This window comes from Chinchilla lanigera, unplaced genomic scaffold, assembly GCF_000276665.1.
Source record: "Chinchilla lanigera isolate Chin_1 unplaced genomic scaffold, ChiLan1.0 scaffold00069, whole genome shotgun sequence".
In the NCBI taxonomy this organism is placed as follows: Eukaryota; Metazoa; Chordata; class Mammalia; order Rodentia; family Chinchillidae; genus Chinchilla; species Chinchilla lanigera.
The window spans coordinates 3,331,196-3,350,024 of NW_004955470.1; the positions used below are offsets into that span (position 1 = coordinate 3,331,196).

General features: G+C 45.2%; 1 protein-coding gene across 1 annotated transcript in view; it reads left to right on the top strand.

Annotated features, from left to right (window-relative positions):
* The window catches only part of Mall (mal, T-cell differentiation protein-like), a 31,799-nt gene extending 18,044 nt beyond the window's left edge, over positions 1-13,755 (top strand). Inside the window, exons 2-4 of the mRNA XM_005400635.2 lie at positions 8,930-9,097; positions 10,829-10,951; positions 12,248-13,755. Coding sequence (XP_005400692.1) covers positions 8,930-9,097; positions 10,829-10,951; positions 12,248-12,310 — 354 coding nt within the window. The 3' untranslated portion in view covers positions 12,311-13,755. The remainder of the gene's footprint in view (positions 1-8,929; positions 9,098-10,828; positions 10,952-12,247) is intronic.
* Positions 13,756-18,829: the final 5,074 nt, after the last annotated feature.

An 18,829-nucleotide genomic window follows, 5' to 3' on the forward strand; every position in this document is an offset into this window, starting at 1 on the left:
TTTTTTTTTTGTACCTGATTTTAGAGTGAAAGCTTTCAGTTTTTGTCCACTTAGTATGATGTTTCCTATTGGTTTGTCATAGATGGCTTTTATTAGATTGAAATAAAGACCATTTATTACAATTTTCTGTAGGGTTTATCACGAATGGGTTCTTGACTTTGTCAAAAGCTTTTTCTGAATCTATTGAGATGATCATATGAGTTTTGTCCTTGGTGCTGTTAATATGGTGTATTACATTTATTGATTTATGTATGTTGAACCATCCCTGCATCCCTGGAATGAACCTTACTTGGTCATGATGTATAATCTTCTTAATGATTTGCTGCTTTCTGTTTTTCAGTATCTTACTGAGGATTTTTTGCATCTATGTTCATTAGGGAGATTAGCCAGTAGTTCTCTTTCTTAGTTGGGTCTTTCTCTGGTTTTGGTATCAGGATAATGCTTCCTTCCAGGAATGAATTTCAGAGTATTGTTTCCCTTTCAATTTCATTAAACAGTTTGAAAAGTAGTGGTGTTAGGTCTTCTCTAAATTTCTTGTAGAATTCAGCAGTGAATTTGTCATGGCCTGGGCTTTTCTTTATTGCTAGATTTTTAATTACATCTTCAATTTCATTGATTATTCAGGATTTTTATATCTTCTTAATTCAGCTTTGGTAATTCATATGTATCTAGGAATCTGTCCATTTCTTCTACATGTTCTGTCTTATTGGAATACAAGTTTTTAAGGTAAATATAGACAATCTTCTGGATTTTTGCAGGGTCCATTGTTATTTCACCCTTTTCATTCCTAATTGCATGGATTTGAGCCTCTTTTGCCCTTTTTTTGATAAAGTTGGATAAGGGTTTTTTATTTTATTTAATCTTTCAAAGAACCAACTCTTTGATTCATTGATTTTTGTATTTTTTTTTTTAAGTCTTCAATGTGTTAATTTCTGCTCTGACCTTTATAACTTCCTCCCTCACACAAGCTTTTGGCTTGGCCTGCTCTTTTTCTAGAAGTTTGAGGTTCACCATTAAGTTGTTTATTTGTATTTGTTTATTTGTATTTGTTCTGTTTTCCTGATATGGGTATTTACTGCTATAAATTTCCCTCTTTGGATGGCTTTCATTGTGTCTCATAAGTTCCAGTATGTTGGATTGTCATTATCATTTAATTGTAGAAACCATCTAATTTCTTCCTTAATTTCATCTGTAACCTATTGGTTGTTCAAGAGAGTGCTATTTAATTTCCATGTGTTTATGAAGTTCTTGTAGTTTCTTTTACCACTGATTTCCAATTTCATTGCACTATGGTCTGATAATATGCATGAGATTATTTCAATTCATTTACATTTACTTAAGCATGTTCTATGAACTAGTGTGTGGTCTATTTTGGAGAATGTCCTGTGTGCAGCTGAGAATAATGTGTATTATGATATTGTGGGGTGGAACACTCTATAGACATCTACTAAGTCCATTTGCTAAAAGTTTTGTTCAGTTTAATATTTCATTGTTGATTTTTTTGTCTAGTTGATCTGTCTTTTTGTGACAGTGAGGTACTGAGATCCCCCAATACAATTGTACTAGTGCTTATTTGATTTTTCATGTCCATTAATATTTGTTTTATATAGTTGAGTGCACTAATATTTGTTGTATATATATTTATGACTGTTATCTCTTCCTCTTGGCTTGTTCCCTTTATAAGATTGTAGTGACCTTCTTTATCTCTCTTAAGCAGTCTTGGCTTGAAATTCACTTTGTCTGCAAATAGACTAGCTACCTCTGCTTTTTTCTGGGTTCCTGTCACATGGAGTATTGTTTTCCATCCTTTAACTTTCAGTCTATGAATTTTTTTTAAATTAAATGTGTTTCTTGTATGCAGCATACTATTGGATCTTGCTTCTTGTTCTATTCTGTCAGTCTGTGCCTTTTGATTGGTGAATTGAGACCATCAACATTAATGGTTATAACTGATATGTATTGACTTATCCTTGTCATGTTATTTTCCTGTTGTTGGCTCCCTCTCTTTTTTTTCCCTTCCTCTGTTTAATTGTTTGCCTTGCACGGTGGAATCCTTCTGTTGTGGTTCACGGAGTTGTAGCCCTTGTTATCTCTGTCTAGAATGTCCTTCAAAATATCTTGGAGTGCTGGTTTGTTGGTCATAAATTTTCTCAACTGTTCTTTGTCGTGGAAGTATCTTAATTCTCCATCAGTTTTGAAAGATAGTTTTGCAAGGTACATCCATCTAGGTTGAAGGATGTTTTCCTTTAGAACTTGAAATACTTCACTCCAAGCTCTGCTTGACTTGAGGGTTTGTGCTCAGAAGTCAGCTGTGATTCTGATGGACTTTCCTTTATAAGTGATTTGTTTCTTTTCCCTAACAGCTTTTAAGATTCTATTCTTGTGTTGAATTTCTGGAATCTTGACTATGATATGCCTGGCTGTAGATTTGTTTTTGACTGTGGCTAATTGGAGTTCTATATGACTCACTTACTATATGTCAAATTCTTTTTCTCTATCAGGGAAATTTTCTGCCATGTAGTCTCTGAACAATTTTTATATCATTTGTGCTATTGCCTGCTTTCTTACTGACTCCAATCAATCTTAAATTATTCTTCTTGTCTCATCTAGCAGCTAGTGCATTGATTTCTCATGGTCCCTTGCTATTTTTAATAAATCTTTATTTTCATGGTCACTAACTGCAAGCTTGTCTTCTATATCTGAGATACTGTCCTCACATTGGCTTAATCTGCTGCAAATACTTTCAATGGGATTTTTATTCTCCTGGATATCTGTTTGAATCTGCCTTATGGATTCCATTTTTTTCCTACACTGAGCATTCATGGCTTCCACAATTTTCTTAAGCTCCTCCATTTTTTGTCTGTATCTGCCCTAGAGTCACTAAGCATGGTTTTCATTGTGGACACTATCTCTGCAGTAATCTGAGAAATTATTTCTCATTTGATTTTTTTCTAGAGCCTCACTCAATTGCTTTGTTGTTACCACTTCAGAGAGGCCAGATGGGTGGCTTTGGGATTGTCCCACCTCTTTGCCCCATGGGTGAACTGGATGTCTGAGGATTCATCTTGTTTAAGTGTCTTCTCATCTCTCTTTTTTTTCAGTTTATTTCCTAGATGATGCTTGTAAATTGCCTGTGGTGGGTTGCTTTATTGCTAGTATTTAGAATCCTTAGGGAATGACTACTTCTCTGAGGTATCTTCCAGGTGTAACTGGTTTTAGGGTTTTGAGTCTGTTGAAAGATCCTATGTCTTCAGTAGGAATCTCAATTATGGAATACCAGGAAGAACAGCTGTTTAGGACAATTATGTCACTTTTGGCTAAAGTGATACCATCAGCAAGAACAGTAGCAACAATCACAGCCTAGAAAATAACAAACTGAGGTAACCATTAATTTGCCACCTTTAACCATGTGAATTAGATTGGTAGTTATATAACAAGATCTAAAACAGATCAGAAAATTATATGCAATATATAAATCCTTAATATGTTAATTTTACCCTCAGGGGCTAAAATTTAAAAGGGGTTAGGGAAAAATAGAGAGGTAGAAGAAGAGGAAGAGAAAAGCAAGGTTGGAGGACAAAGGGGGACCACCCTAACTTTGGGAAACTGGTGCAGAAGACTGGAGAGAAATAGAGAAGGAAGAGATAAAAGAAAAGCAGAACAGAACCACAAACACAGAGAGTCTAGAAACCACATTCACACTCATATAAACACAAGATCAAACAATGAAGGAGAAAAAAAAACCCACAATAACAACAAAGAAATAAACAAACAAGAGAGAGAGAAAAGAACAGTCCACTTCCAGGTTTGTCTTTGCTGTCACTGGTGCACAACATATGGAGAAAGACTCCTGATTCATGCCAATCTATCCCAGCAAGCCAGCAGTAGCTTTTTGGTGGGGTAGTGAATAATCTCTGAGCCTGCATCTTCCAGCAGAAACTAGACTTGTTCAGCCTGCAGCCATCAGCACACCTTCCTTGGGCCTGAGCCCAGCTGGGAGCCACTAGATGGAGCCCATAGCTGCTCTGAGTTCTGAGCTCAGCTGGGCCCTCTCCAAGATGGCTCCTGGCCAATCACTTTCTCAGGTGTGATGACTGAGCCCTCAGCATTCACTGCCAGCTAGTGCAGTACTTCATACCAACTGCTCCCCTCTGCTGCTGTGTCTCTGTATGGAGACCTCTGGGGTCACCAGTAGTCACCATGTGTCCACAGGTTTTAATCACTCCTCTCGTGCAGTGAGTCTCATCTCAGGGAGAAGGCACTGCCAGCTACCTCCTTCCTCTTTGTTGAAGTTTCTCCCTTCACTTTCTCTGTGGGCTTCAATTCATGCTTCAGTTCCTTTCTGGGTCCAGGGGACCCACTTCCCTCCCTCTTGTCTTCCTCACACTGCTATATTCCAGAGTCTGGACAGCAACACTCAGAGAGGCTCTTTCTCTGCTGCTTACCACTCTGCCATCTTGGTGCCTCCTCCTCTGGATTTTAATTCACCTGGAATTAGTCCCTGGCCCTAGTCCCTTCTCCTGCTTAGAAAGTGGACAGGTGTAGAAATCAAAAGTAACATCCCCCTGCATAACTTTCATGATGCAGCAAGAGAGCCATTTTAAAAGATTCCCATTTACAATTTGGATCAATTACAAAATTGGCTGTGTAAGGGCACAGGGTAGAAACAGGATCCCAGCACCCTCAGGCCTCAGCCCCCTCATCACAGACTGCTGAAGATAAAATTTAGACAATGAATAATGTACATGTGACAGCATCTGGACAAGAAATCCTGTGATGGCAGGAAAGGGACAGGAACTCCTCTTCAGGTACTACAAGTACAGAGGGATGGAGGCACCCTGGCTGACCCCAAGCCTGGCACAGGAGACCTGGCAGTACATAGTAGAAGGGATCAAGTGGCAGGTCTCTCGTCTTTCTAAGGGAATTAGAATTGTAGCTGCACTAAGTAAGGAGTCTGAATGAGTGCATTTATAAGCTGTAAAGTATCTGGTGAATATGAGATGGTGCTGATGTTATTATGGATTCATTCAAAAGTAGACACTTTAACACCCCTCTTCTTTTTCCAGGCCCTGTGCTGGGCACCAGGAATACAGTGGTGAATGGCACAGACTTTAGAGATTGCATGTGGGTGTAAAGTTTACAAATCCTGGTGCAGTCACTAGTTTTACAAGCCCTAAATGGCATTCCCACTAATAACTGGCATTGTCTGGGTATTAGACATGTGCACTTCATGTATCTTGGTGAAGAAGATACTTGGCAGGATCCTCAAAACTGAGCCCTGGCATCCCTCTGCAGTGTCAGCATCAGCAGCCCCATTCACTGGGATTAATGTGCAAGAACCTAGTTGGAATAGTTATCAGAGGGCAGGTCTCCCATTCCCAGCAGCCCCTCCTCAGAACAAGCTGGCCCTACTCACTCCCAGGCAGCCCCAGACCCAGCCTAGGACCTGCGAATTCATTTGGAGATTGATTATTAAGGCTTGAGAAAATTTGCTTCCTGAACTACTGCTTTAAGAACCATCCAGGATTCTGGATGTGTTTCCTGGTCTCAAGGGAGCTGTATTTGTACTTCTTGCCTAGGAATCTCTGTTTTGTGGTCAAATTCTTATTTTGTTCTGGCTTCTCACCACCTCTTCCTCTTTTTTCCTAAGCGCCCAAGAATTCTCCAGAAATGTGTAAGTGTTTTTCTTCCTCAAGAAAACATCAGAAGTCTGATAAGGAATAGAATGGTGTGTGTGTGCGCGCGCGCACGTGTGTGTGTGTGTGTGTGTGTGTGTGTGTGTGTGGTGTGTGTGTGTGTGTGTTGTAAACTAAAAACTCTGAATCTAGAGAGCCAGGGATATGTTCTAAAAATCAGAACCTGAATATTTTGTATAATGCAACTGAACTAGACAGAAGTAAGTGGTCCAGAGGTTTGCTAACAGCATCATTTAGAACTGAGCTGCCTCCACAGGTATGAGCTTCCAACCAGAATTCACCAAATATAGGAGGAAACAAATGAAGAAGAATAAAAATTAATAAAAGCCATAAGCTACAGAATCAAACATCATGACCAAGGTAATAGAATTTTCAGATACTGAATATAATAAAATAAATACCAAGCAGGAGTAGAAAAAAAGATATCCACATCTCAACATGTAGCATCACTAGTGCACAAACTGTAGAACACCAAAGACAGAGAGAATACCCTAAAAGTGACGAGATACCAAGGATAGATTCTTACAAAGCAGCAGCAGTTCACCTGACAGCTGACCTCTCAATAGCAACAATGGGAGTCAAAAGGCAGTGGAATTATATGGGAAAATATAGACAGTGGTAAGACTACATCTTGGAAGTGCTGAGAGAAAATAATTTTCAGGGTAAAATTAAGAACATGTTCTAACAAATCAGACTGACTGCTACCAATCTGCCTTCACTAAAGAGGTCACTAAGGGGTACTTCAAGGAAAAATAAAATGACTCCAAAAGGAAAGTCTGCGATGCAAGAATATCTTTGTGACCCAAAGTAGGAAGAATTTTTTTAACTTGATAAAAAGCATGCTCTATAAGGGAAAATATTGATATATTCAACAACATTAAAATCAAGGACTTAGTTTTTCAAAAGCTACCATAAAAATGTGAGACACCTGCTAACAATATATCTGCAACATATATAATACTCAATGGTATTCACACTCTTGGAAAGGATTCACATGAATAAATAAGTAAAAGACAAACTTATGAAAATATATAACCAAAGAAACAATTAAAAATTTACAAAAGGAGGATATATAAGTAGCCACAAAATATACACAAGTATGCTTTATCTCATTATTAACCACTAAGTTAGAATCAAATGAGACACATTAAACCCCCGAAAGAAAACCTACCAAGCTACAACAGAAACCCTCAACTAATAAGTTTAACATATTGCAGGACGTAGTTTCAATACATTAAAAATTAATTCAATTGTATCTAACAGCAACAAACAATTAGGAAATGATTTTTTGAAAATACTACTTACAAGTAGTTTCTCCCAAATGAAATATTTAAGTCTAAATATTAAAGACAAATGTGTACAGCTACATATGCTAAAAAAATTATAAAACATTGATAAATGATACCAAAAAAAGTCTTCATAACTGGATAGGCATACCATGTTCACAGATCAGAAGCCTGAATATAATGAAGATGCCAATCCTCCCCCAACTGAACTATACATTTAACACAGTAAAAGTTCCAGTAGAGAGACAGTGTGTATATTGACAAACTTATTAAAAAAAAAAATGTGGAAAGGCAACAGAACTAGTAAAGAAGTTAAGCTGTCAAGAGGATGGGTAACCTGTCTCCTGAGAAATGTGCGGAAGTATGAGTCCCAGCACTTGCAACTCTTTGGATTGCTGTAGCTTTATAGAAAGTTTTTAAATATGGTGAAGTGATTCCTCAGACCACAAATTCAGGAGTCACCTTTGGGTCCCAGCCATCCCCTGCTCCCCACCATTATGACAACTCTTTAGTGGTCTCACAGGCTTTTCTTCTATTTCAAAATCCTTTGATTGCTTTATAAAAGATAAATTTCTGTGCCCTCTGTGAAGTATAAGAAATAGAACATTATTATTGTCTTCAGAATCCTATGTACCTCCATGCTTAATCTTATTTCTCTCTCACTCACTGATGAGTCATTCTAAGCATAGGTGGAGGAGGGTGGGTCCTGAAGGAATTTGGGAGCGGCAAAAGAGTTCAGGTCTTGTACAATTTGAAGAGACTGAAGGGCAGGTACAGGCCTGGGGTGAAGCAAAGGAGGCACCTAGCATGCAAAATTTAATGAGACAGTCTCAGGGCCATACAAGTTCAGCCATTCTCTGCAGAGGGACTTCCAAGAAGAGACACCCACTGAACAGGTATGTGGGAGAAATGGGTGGAGGTGAGTTCTTGAAATCACCAACCAATATGGTGCTTGAAAAGCACAGCTTTAACAGGAGTGAGTACAGAGAGAACTGAGGAAGCTGCAATGTCATCTGAAGGAGGCTCTCGGAAGGCCAGCAGCTCAGAAAGTTGGAGATGAACCAACAGCAAAACCACGTGGTGTTCATGTGGACTCTGCCCTCCAGTCCTCTAACTGGATGCCATCTGGTACTACTATTTGGTTCTGTCCCAGCACTCACCACCACAGGAGCGAGCCCAGCATAACAGCCAAGGCAGAGCCCGGAAAGAATGGGAAAGTTTGGCTTCTCCACCAAGCATAGAATAAATCACTAAAAAGAGTCAAAAGGTGGTTAAACAGGAACCATATTGCCCAACTGGTAACTGGCTCCAGAGCATCAGTACTATGATCTCGAGGTTCCAAAGCAAGTGCCTGAGGGCGCTCAGACACTCACAGGTAAAGGGGTGAGGGAAAGAGCGGACTCTTCCACATTGTGAGTGAGCAACAGGAAGTATGCCAGGGAAGGCATGGGGGTGGCAGGGATATGGAGGGGCATGCGGTCCGCTGAGGACTGCGGCTCCTTTCCAGCGAGACCATTACACCTCAGCGAGCCTACACTGGCCTGCGAAATAGGTATACTGTGTTCAGAACCATACATTTCTCAAGAAATACCCCAAATCTGGATTTTTTTTTTTTTCATGTGAAAAATCCTATTTTAAGCATTGGCAACTTATTCAGGTTTTTAAAAAAAGAACTATCCAAACCAATACTGGTTGGACTAAGATGATACAGCCACACTTGGCTCAGAGACCTTCCTTTCACAGCCTTTGTGTGAAGCCCTTGGACTTTCAAGCAGGACCTGGGCTGACTCAGAGCGACCAGCCTTCCTTCCCCACTGCCCTCTTAGTTCCTCCTAACTTCATCTGAGCTTTAAAACACAACAGAGGAGAAAAAGGGACACTTGCAAAGGGAAAACATGCCCCACACCCGCAAACTAACCCTCTTCTTTTGTGCTTTTTCTCTTACAGATATTCGGGTTCTGGGTCTGGGTCCTCGTAGCTGCCACACAGGTGGCAACCCCGTTGCTGCAGGGATGGGTGATGTACGTCTCCCTGACCTCCTTCCTCATCTCGCTGATGTTCTTTTTGTCTTACTTGCTTGGATTTTACAAAAAATTTGAGTCCTGGAGAGTCCTGGTAAGAACCTGAGGAGTGGTTCCCCCTAGACTGCTATCCTAGGTATTGAAGGACAACAGGCCCAGCTGCGTGGGGAGGGAGAACCAGAGACCTGGCATTGGATACCCTCGCAGGCTTCATCCCTGTGAGATGAAGTCTTTTGATTTTAGTATACTCTGGAGCCAGGTGTGGTATCATGTCATGCGCTTGTAGTCCTAGCTACTTGGGAGGCTGAGGCAGGAGGATTGCTTGAATCCAGGAGTTCAGAGGTAGGCTGGGCAACACAGTGAGACCCCACCTCTTAAATAACAAGACAGAATATTCTGATAAGTCTTTGCTAAATTTTATTCATGATAAAACAAATCAATGGAGCAACACTGAAGAAAATGCTAGTAGCAAAGAAAATCATTCTGGTTTAAGGACTTGTACCAATCACTGTGATAGGCTCGCTCTTCCATATGCCACATGAATCTTATGGAAATGTATATACATTCCCAGTAAACAGTCTTGGAAGCGATGCCTTCATTTAATATAATAGCATTAATTTTCTTCATGTTGTCACATCATCTTGTTAACTATTTGGGTTTGTTTTGTTTGTTTTGATTTTTTTTGGGGGGGGTGGTAGTACTGGGAATCAAACTCATGACCTCACACTTGCAAGGCAGGCGCTGTGCCACTGAGCTATATCTCTGGCCCTTGTTAACTCTTTGGGTGTTCATTGTGTCTCCATTTCCTCATCATAAACTGAGAACAATACAAGCGGACTATATTGCTTGTCAGCTTGCTTGTCCCTTAGACAGAAATTCCCAACACCCACAACTTAGAAGACAGGCTGCATTTTGGTTCCACCCACAGTCAGCCAGGCCCAGAAACATCATGGCGGACCATGTGATGGAGTAACGCTTCTCCTTGGTGGCAGTCAGGAGCAGCCCACAGGGGAAACGCCTCAACAAGAGATTAAACCCTCGAAATCTGCCCTATGACTCTCCTCTTCCAACTGTGCCCGCCTCCGCACAGCAGTCAGTACGGCAGCCCCGTGGTCAAATGACAGCTCCAGGAGTCTCTTCATCCAGTCACACTGACACTCAAGATTCACCAACGCACAGCCCTCTGAAGTTAGTTGTGAAAATAAGCAGGGCTTGTGTATGGCTAGGGCAGTGCCCCGCACACAGCAGGTCTCCATAATGGTAGTGGTTAGGCATGTGGGCTTGGAGCTCATGAGGTCTGGGCTCAGGTCCTGGCTTAAGCATTTAGTCACTGGTCTTAACTATGAGCTTCCGTTCCTTTCAAAGGAAACCAATAATCAGGACAGTAGAACCTGCCTCATAGTTGATAAGGCTAAATGAGGAAAGGGGTTTGCACAGAGCTTGGCATAGAACAAGCATCCAATGAATACTAGCTGGAATTGATTTTGTGTGCATGTGTGATCCTGGGGTATCCGGAGCCTTCACACTGAGCTACTTCCCCAGCCACCACCACTCCTTTTATATGACACGGGGTCTCACTAAGTTCCCGAGTTGCCAGGCTAGGCTCAAACTTGAGATACGCCTGCTTCAGCCTACCAGAGTGCTGGGATGACAGGTGAACACTATCATGCCTGGCTGACATGATTATTTATTATTGTTTGCTACATAAATAAAGGCAGGAGTTGGGGACTGGGCTTGCCTCTTTTTCTCACTGTCCTGCTGAGCAGCGAGAGAGGACAGTGCTCACCCAAGTGACGTTGGCCCTGGCCTCTGCTTGCGTCTCCAGGACAGCTTGTACCACGGGACCACCAGCATCCTGTACATGAGCGCAGCCGTCCTACAAGTTCACGAGACAATCATGTCCGAGTCACAGAACCTGAAAAACTACTACGTCAACACCGCAGCCTCGGTGAGTGGCCTGGGCATCTGCTAGCATGGAGGTGTTCAAGCTGCACTCAGGGACGTGACTGCCCTCGCTAGGGTGCCCTGGTGCATGAAGTTTCATTCTCCCCAGGCAATTCAGATGATCCTCATCCTTAAGGCTGCAGGAGCGTAGAGCAGGGAGAAGGTGTGTACATGCGCATGTGCGAGTGTGTGAACATACGTGCCCAAGCCCTAGTGCCACATCTTGCCTTCTGTCACACCCTGAAGGCGTGATGGATCTGCCAAATTATGAGCAGAACAGGAACCCCCAGGCCTTAGTCCCTTTGGGGCCTTCCTGGGCCTGCGTCTCCCCCTTTCTCCCGCTGTGGGATGGCGCCCTCAAGTGGCGGGAAGCTCACTGTGACAGAGCCCTCTGAAGGGCCTGACCTTCTTGGTCCTTGAGGAAACTTCCAAAGAAAGACTCACCACTACGGCTTGGCCGGTGCCCATGCCTGGCATGAGTCAAGGAACTTGAGTCATCCTGGTGGCTCACATGGCATCCTGGGAGGAAATAGCCTTGTCTCCACCTCATCCACTGTCTGACACTTGTGTACCTTGCTTATTTGCTGCTGCTGCTGCTACAATGTAAACTCTAAGGTGGGAATTTTTTAAAGCCTCGTCCACTGTTCTATCATGCCATTCTCAGAGCACAGCAGGAGCTTAAAAGATAGGTGTTGAGTGAGTGAGTGAGTGAGTGAGAACAGGGTGTGAGTGGACAGCTGGGGTAGCAGGAGGCTGCAGTGGTGGCAGGACCGGTTGGCGTCCTGAGGTCGTGGCCTCTGCCCTGAGAGAGGAGGACACCATGGTAGAGTGTTAAGAAGGCTTTAAACACAATCATGGTTTCCTCTCAGAGCAGATTAGACAGGTCTGGACCATTAGGAGCTTGAGAGGGGCTGGAGACATCCACAGGCAGGTGCTCAGGGCAGAGTCCTGGGCCAGCGGCGCCCCGTGAGAGACAGAGCCCAGAGGTGCAGAGCAGAGGGGTGCAGGGGAGAGAGCACCCGGCAGGGAGTGAAGAGAGCTGACCTTATGAGCCGCTGGAGGAGCCCCGGTGTGCAGGTAGAGATGGAGACCATGTGGTCCCAGCAGGACCCCAGAAGAAGATGGCCCTAGGCATGCCAGGGAGGGAGGGTTTCCAGGAGCTAGCTGACCAGTGGTTACACGTTCCGCCCAGGCAAGGGCACTGAGGCAGGGTCAGGACCCATGGCCTCCTGGGCCACAGTGGTCCTTGGGTGTGGCAGGCACTGGAGCTGCCTCTTCCTGACACTTCCCTGTCTTCTAGTTCTTTGCCTTCATCACCACCCTGCTCTACATTCTGCACGCCTTCAGCATCTATTACCACTGAAACATCCAGCCGCACCCAATCAGAATCGCTCCCCCAAGGCCCGGGTGACTGACCCCCCTCAAGCAAGCTTCAACCCTTGCCACGTGGATGATAAAGAGATGACCACCGAAGCATCTGTGGTATTAACAGACCATCCTTCTCAAAGAGCGACAAGACCCCTGCGGCACATTTCCCTGGACATTTTCGCCTACAGTGATGATACGAGAAAGGGGACCATGCTCTGACCATGAGCGCAGCTCTTCTAGAAAGTTAACTCGGAAGCCCTCGCCACTGAGAATCCCAGCTCCACTGCTGCCATACCTGTTGGGGATTCTGCCTCAGGAACAAGGTCCCCCATAGATTTGGGCATGTTCACTCTTATTTTCTTAAAATCAGAAAGTCCCTGGAGATGTCTCAGCTCAAAAGCCCTTGCACAGGCCTATACCTCCTTTCAGGCCTCTGCCCTGGATCCTGCTCCAGCCCTGCTCTCCCCTCCTGTCCTGGGGACAAGGGCTCCCATTTCTCCTCCCTTTCCTCCACCCGCCCGCATTGGGAGCCAAGGAAAAAATGGCTTAGAACCAACTCAGAGGGGAGATTTGTGGGGAAAATAAGTGATTGGCTCTACAAAATCCCTGTACAGTAAGACCTGGGGACAGAAGGTAGAGGATAGGGTAGGGGTGGCCCAGTCTGCTGATCCCCGGCCAAAACCCTGAGACCTGCCCAGCTCAGTACAACTGCTCTGACGACCAAGACCCACTTCCTAAGGACCAGCAGCCACCTGTCTCTCTGAGGAGACCTTCACTGAAGGGCGGGGGTGTCACATCCACGGACTCTCCTCTCGGCTCCTGTCAAAAGCAGGGGGCAACTACCCCATCATCTCAAGGGCAGTGACAAGACTCCCTCCCAGGGGTCTGCCATGTGCATCTGCTCCCCATGTTCCACTCTAGGTGGGGGCCAGGCCCTGGCAGGGCTGCCAAGGCCTCTACCTGGAAAGGCATTTGCATTGTGGGGGCTATTTCCCAAGAAGAGGCTGCAAGGCCAAATCAAGGTGCTTGGTTTGAAAGGAAATATTTCCCCAAAGAAAGCTGTGTTCTCTGGCATTTCCCCACCCAGGGAGGGATCTGGTGGCAGGCTCTCCTGACACAAGGGGAAGGGGATAGTGCTTGAAACTGCCTGTGCCTGCTGTCACTTGGAAATGAAATAAATTATTACATGAAAGGGACTTGTCCTACTGATGGTAGAGCTTACTGTTTTTGTATCAACTTTTTTCCATTTCTTGGGGGTATGGAACTCACCAAAGATAAAATGCCAGCTTCATTATTGTTTACTGTCACTTTCTAGTTGCCCTGATATCCCTAAAAGCCACCATTCCTTGCTCCTTTTGTACCTGGATGCTGTCTGGGATGGTCACTGTTCAATATTTACTCAATGGCCACGGGCAAATAAAACCGTTTGTATAGTAAAAAGTATTGAGTTGGTCGCTTTCATCTTGCAGGCGCTGGGTCTGGCCATCATGTCTTGGGTCCAGTCAGCCATGTCACCAAAACCCACCACCCCTCAGAGGTCTCAAGTCTTTGCCATTCAGGTTCCCCATGAGCAGAAGCTGCTGAGGGTGGCAGCCCAGGGAGCTGGAGTCTGTCTCCACTTCAGGAAGAACCATTTGTGTGCAAATTTCAGAAACCAAATACCGGCAGCTTAGGAAAAGTCAGGACGCGGCAGGCATGGTGGAGGTGCCGAGGCCATGGTTGGAGCAGGGACAGCTTGCGTGACAGCTGCACATCCCTGCCTGCTTTCCCCTCCCCCTGCCCGGTTCCCAAGACACCCTAGCCAGACCCACTGCGTGGGCAGAGTTCACTAGGTTCCCACCTCTTCCTGTTCCGTACCCAGCCCCTTTCCTCCTGGACTCCCCGGGGTCCTGCACCTCTCACGGTTCACTTTTAGGGGAAACAGACTGAGATGTCCCACAGCATCTCGGGAGGCCATGGGGTGTGTCGCACTGGGGCCACTGCAGGCCAGGACACAAGATCCCACCAGCCACACCCTGATGCCCTGCGCTGAGCCAGCGGCTGGTCGGTTTGACCTACAGTTTCATTCAGGACAGCTAGAGGTCTTTTGAACAATAACCGGGGAATGATCTTTAAAAGATGGAAAAATATGTTAGAATTTGATGCACCCCACTCGTACACCAATAGGAGCAGGCCAGGCTCAGCCTCCTGAAACCTACCTCGTGGCTGTCAAGGCTGACCAATGAGCTGCCTGCCACTGGCTCAGCAGTGACCAATCAGGACAAGAGCTCTCTGCACCCTTGAAACCCTCATTTGCATGGAAGTCCCGGATGGGAACTTTAGGCCGGAAGCTTTCTTGTATCAGCTACCCCTTTCCTTTGGAGCCTGTGCTGGCATCTGCTTCCCTTTTTTAGAGCTGCAGCTCCATTCTGATATGAACAGAAATCCCCAAAACAAGTCCTGCCTGTGCCTAAATTTCCTCTGGGTTCCCTCTCATTTCTGTCTCTGGGCCCGTGAACCCAGCGCTGATACCACCTACTCCATTATGTTTGGGTTCAGTTGGTCAAGGTGTGCTTGTGACAATGACTGGTAGTGTCAGGGTGTGTTTAAACCAGGTGGCAAACGCTAGGTAGGCCAAGATGGGCGCTTGGGACTGAATCATGCCCGTGCCCCCAAATTCACAGCTCAAAGCTCTAACCCCCAAGGCGGACTGTTTTTGTAGGCTGCATTCTGAGGAGCTAGTTCAAGTCTAATGATGCTGGGGGTGGGGGCTGACCCAACAGGGTGGCACCTTATAAGACGTGAAAGGACACTCTCTCCCTACCACCCTGGGTGCAGCAAGCAGCCGACCTTCCGGAAGCCAGAAGAATCACCTTGGCCTGGGCCTGACAGCCTCAGAACCGTGAGAAGTGAAGCCTGCTGTCTAGGCTCCCAGTCCTGGGATTTGGCTCCATGATTCCCAAATGAGGGAGGCCCAGGGTTATGCCAGGGTGCCAAGGTACATGTTTACGTGTGTCTGCCAGACATGTGAAAGCCTCTGAGGTGTCACCATTCCAGACTTGTGTCAGCAGAGCTGGCAGAGATCCCAGCAATGGGACGAAACAGTCCTGTCACCATTAAGATCATGAAGCTGTTTCTCGCTTCAGACTTAAAGGCATCTCTCCTGCCCCACCCTTTACTGGGGATTAAACCCAGGGCCTCACGAGTGCTAGGCAAGTGCTGAGCTACATCTGCAGCCCCTTTTAAATTTTATTTCGAGACAGGGTTTCACTAAATTGCCCAGGCTGGGTTCAAACTTGTGGTCTTCCTATCTCAGCTTCCCAAATAGTGACAGGAACATGATTCCAGAGCCCAACTGAAGCAAGCTCCCACCAGCTCCCCAGAAAAGACATGGGGAACACAGGGATGCTCCTAGCCCTCGGAGCTTTGCCTACTGCCTCAAGGGTAAACTGAGGTAGGGAGACCTTGGCACAGGTGGCTGGTTGGGCCAAGGCAGAAGGAAAGCAGGTGGGTATCTTGGACCCCTCTGCCACTCCCTGTCACAGGACAGAAGGGCTTCTGTCTAGACACTCACATCCCTAACCCTTTGTGCTTGGTCACCCAAGTTCCCACAGCCTCCCGGACCCTGGATGAACGAGCCTGCACCAGAGGAGGACTAGTGACTCTAGGGCGGCTGAGAGCAGGCACAGGAGGACCTCAGTCACAGGGATAAAGAGCAAAATGACAAGTGTCCACATGTGGTGGAAATCCAATGTGTTCCCTAATCTCCTATGCTGTCCTATCTGTACCAGTTTCCATTTCTTTCTCTCTCTTTTTGTTTTTTCTTTTTGTACCAGGAATCAAACTCACAACCTCATGCTTGCTAGGCAGGTGTTGTGCAGCTGAGCTATACCCCCAGCCTGTGCCGCTTTCCAGAAACAAGGACCTGCCAGTGGCACCTTCCTCCCAATGCCTGCATGAGGGTATTGATGCTGCCTTCAACCCCATCTGCCCAGGAAGTTCTGCTGAGGGACCCCAGGAGGGACCACCCCAGGGACCACTACTGCTAGCAAGCTTGGGTCTGTGCCATCTCCCTGTGCCTCCATTTACCTCTATACACCCATGGGCATGCAAAGATGTCCTGCAAGGCCCAGACAGGGGGCCAGGGGAGGTGAAAGTGGGGACGTGGAACCAACCAACACCTGGGGTGGTAACTGGCCACAGGGAGAGGCCGGAGTCGGCTCCCAGACAATAGCTGTGGCTCTGACTCTCAGGAAACCCCTGGGGAGCTCTTGAGGGGCGGTTGCACAGGGAGTGGCAGGCCCTTGTGCCTGCACTGGCCACGCTGGGAGGGTGACACTGTGGAGAGGCCCCCTGAGTCTCTGTGGGGCCTGGGTCTTTCTCAAGAATCTGTGAGTTCTGAGGGCCAGGGATGTAGCTCAGCGACATAAGCACTTGCCTGGTAAGCCTGAGGTCATGAGTTCGATTCTTGGTACCAAAAAATAAATAAATAAATAAACAAACAAATAAATAAATAAATAAAGCAAAGAATCTGTGAGCTTTGAATTTCCTAAAAACCCGTCAATAACTGCCATTTTGGATTTGGCATCATAATGCATGTGGAGATGGTTACTCTCATTAGTCTCAGTAATGACTTTGGGGGTGCTAAGGATTGAACCCAGGACCTCACACATACTGAGCACATGCTATACTACTGACGCTCGCCCTAGCTCAGGGTGACTGCAATAGCCAGTGTTCTCATAGCTCCTCCCCGGACCCCAGCCCAAATATGAATGTTGCCTCCCTTGGCCATCAGGGTACCCATGTGTGGGTGCGTGTGGCAGAGTTCAGGTACCCTGGGCTACATAGTGAATTCAAGACCAGCCTGAACTCCATAGCAAGCTCTTGCCTCAGAAAGCCAACAAAAAAATTAACTCAAAATGGATCAAAGACTCAAATGTAAGAGCTAAAACTACCTAAGTCTTAGAAGAAAACGTTGATGACCTTGGATTAGGCAATGGCGCCTTAGATCTGGCATCAAAAGCCCAGCAACAAAGAAAAAAAATAAACTAGGTCTCTTCAAGATTAAAAACTTTTATGCTTCAAGGACACCATCAAGAAAGTGAAGTCGAGACAGGAGGTAGATCAGGCACAGGCAATCAGGACACAGGCCCACAAAACAGAGTCAGGATAAACAAGGTAGCCTGGCACAAAGGAGTAGGAAGGGGTGGAAGTCCTAAACTGTGGGGAAAAGGCCTTCTGTGATAAATAACTAACGGATGTCTTCAACCACCCAAACCAGGCTTTCACCAGCGGGAGTGGGACGGTGTATGATCACCTTCATTATCGGGCCTTGGGGGAATGATCATTTCCCCACAGGACAGGGAACCCTCCACCCTAAGGGAGAGCCATAAAGAGAAAACACTTCCTTCTCAGGTCCTGTAAAAGCAACCAAAGAAGCCTCACCAATAACCACTTTCTGGGTTCCCTCCTTTTGCCTGTCATTGCTTGTGACAAGACTTCCTTGCTTGCGACTTGTCGCCTCTGTCTGCCGTTTCACTCTTTGACACCGTGAGACACAACCCAGTGTCCCAGTATCAAAATGATAATCTACAAAGTGGGAATAAAGTACTTGCAGATCATTTACCTGATGAGAGACTTGTATCTGGAATATATAAACAACGCTTGCAACTCAATAATAAAAACACAAAAATAGACAAAAAGAGAATAGACAAAAAGGCTGAGGCATGAAGATTGCAAGTATGAGCCCAACCTACAGCTAAGTGACTTAGCAACCCTGATGCACAATAAAAAGTAAAAATTCTGGGACCAAAAGGACAAAGTATCTGAAAGGAAAAAAGTAAAAATAGTGAACAACTACATGCAAAAGTATTTAACTTCATTTACCAATAGAGAAAGGCACATTAAAACCACAGAGACCTTTCCCACCTATCAGAATAGTGCTAGACTTAAAATAATGACACCACCAAATGCTGGCAAGGTTGGAGAAAACGTGGGCCACTGTACCAGAATGTCAAACGGCACATCCATTTTGCAAAACTAAATATGTAACCACCCAGTGCTTCCACTCCTGGGACTTTTCATCCAGAGAAATGAAAACATTATTCACACAAAAACCTGCACAAATGTTTATAGGAGCTTTATTTGTAACAACCCCAAACTGCAAATAGCCCAGGTGCCCTGAAAACTGATGTATCCACACCTGAGAATACTGCTCAGTAATAAAAGGAACAGATTATTGAGAAAAATAATAGGCTGGATAAGTCTCCACACAATTATGCTGTGTTTAAAAATCAAAATGTTACATACTATGTGGTTCCATTTATATAATATTCTTGAAATGTCAGACTTATAGAAATTAAGAGATCAGGAGGCTGAGGCAGAAGGATCATTGTGAGTTCAAAATCAGCCTGAGCTACAAAGTGAGCTCAAGGCCAGCCTGAACTGCATAGCAAGACCCTGTCTCAAAAAAAAAAGGCAAAAAAAAGAAAAGAAAAAGAAAGAGAGAGAGAAGGAAAGAAAAGAAGGAAAGAAA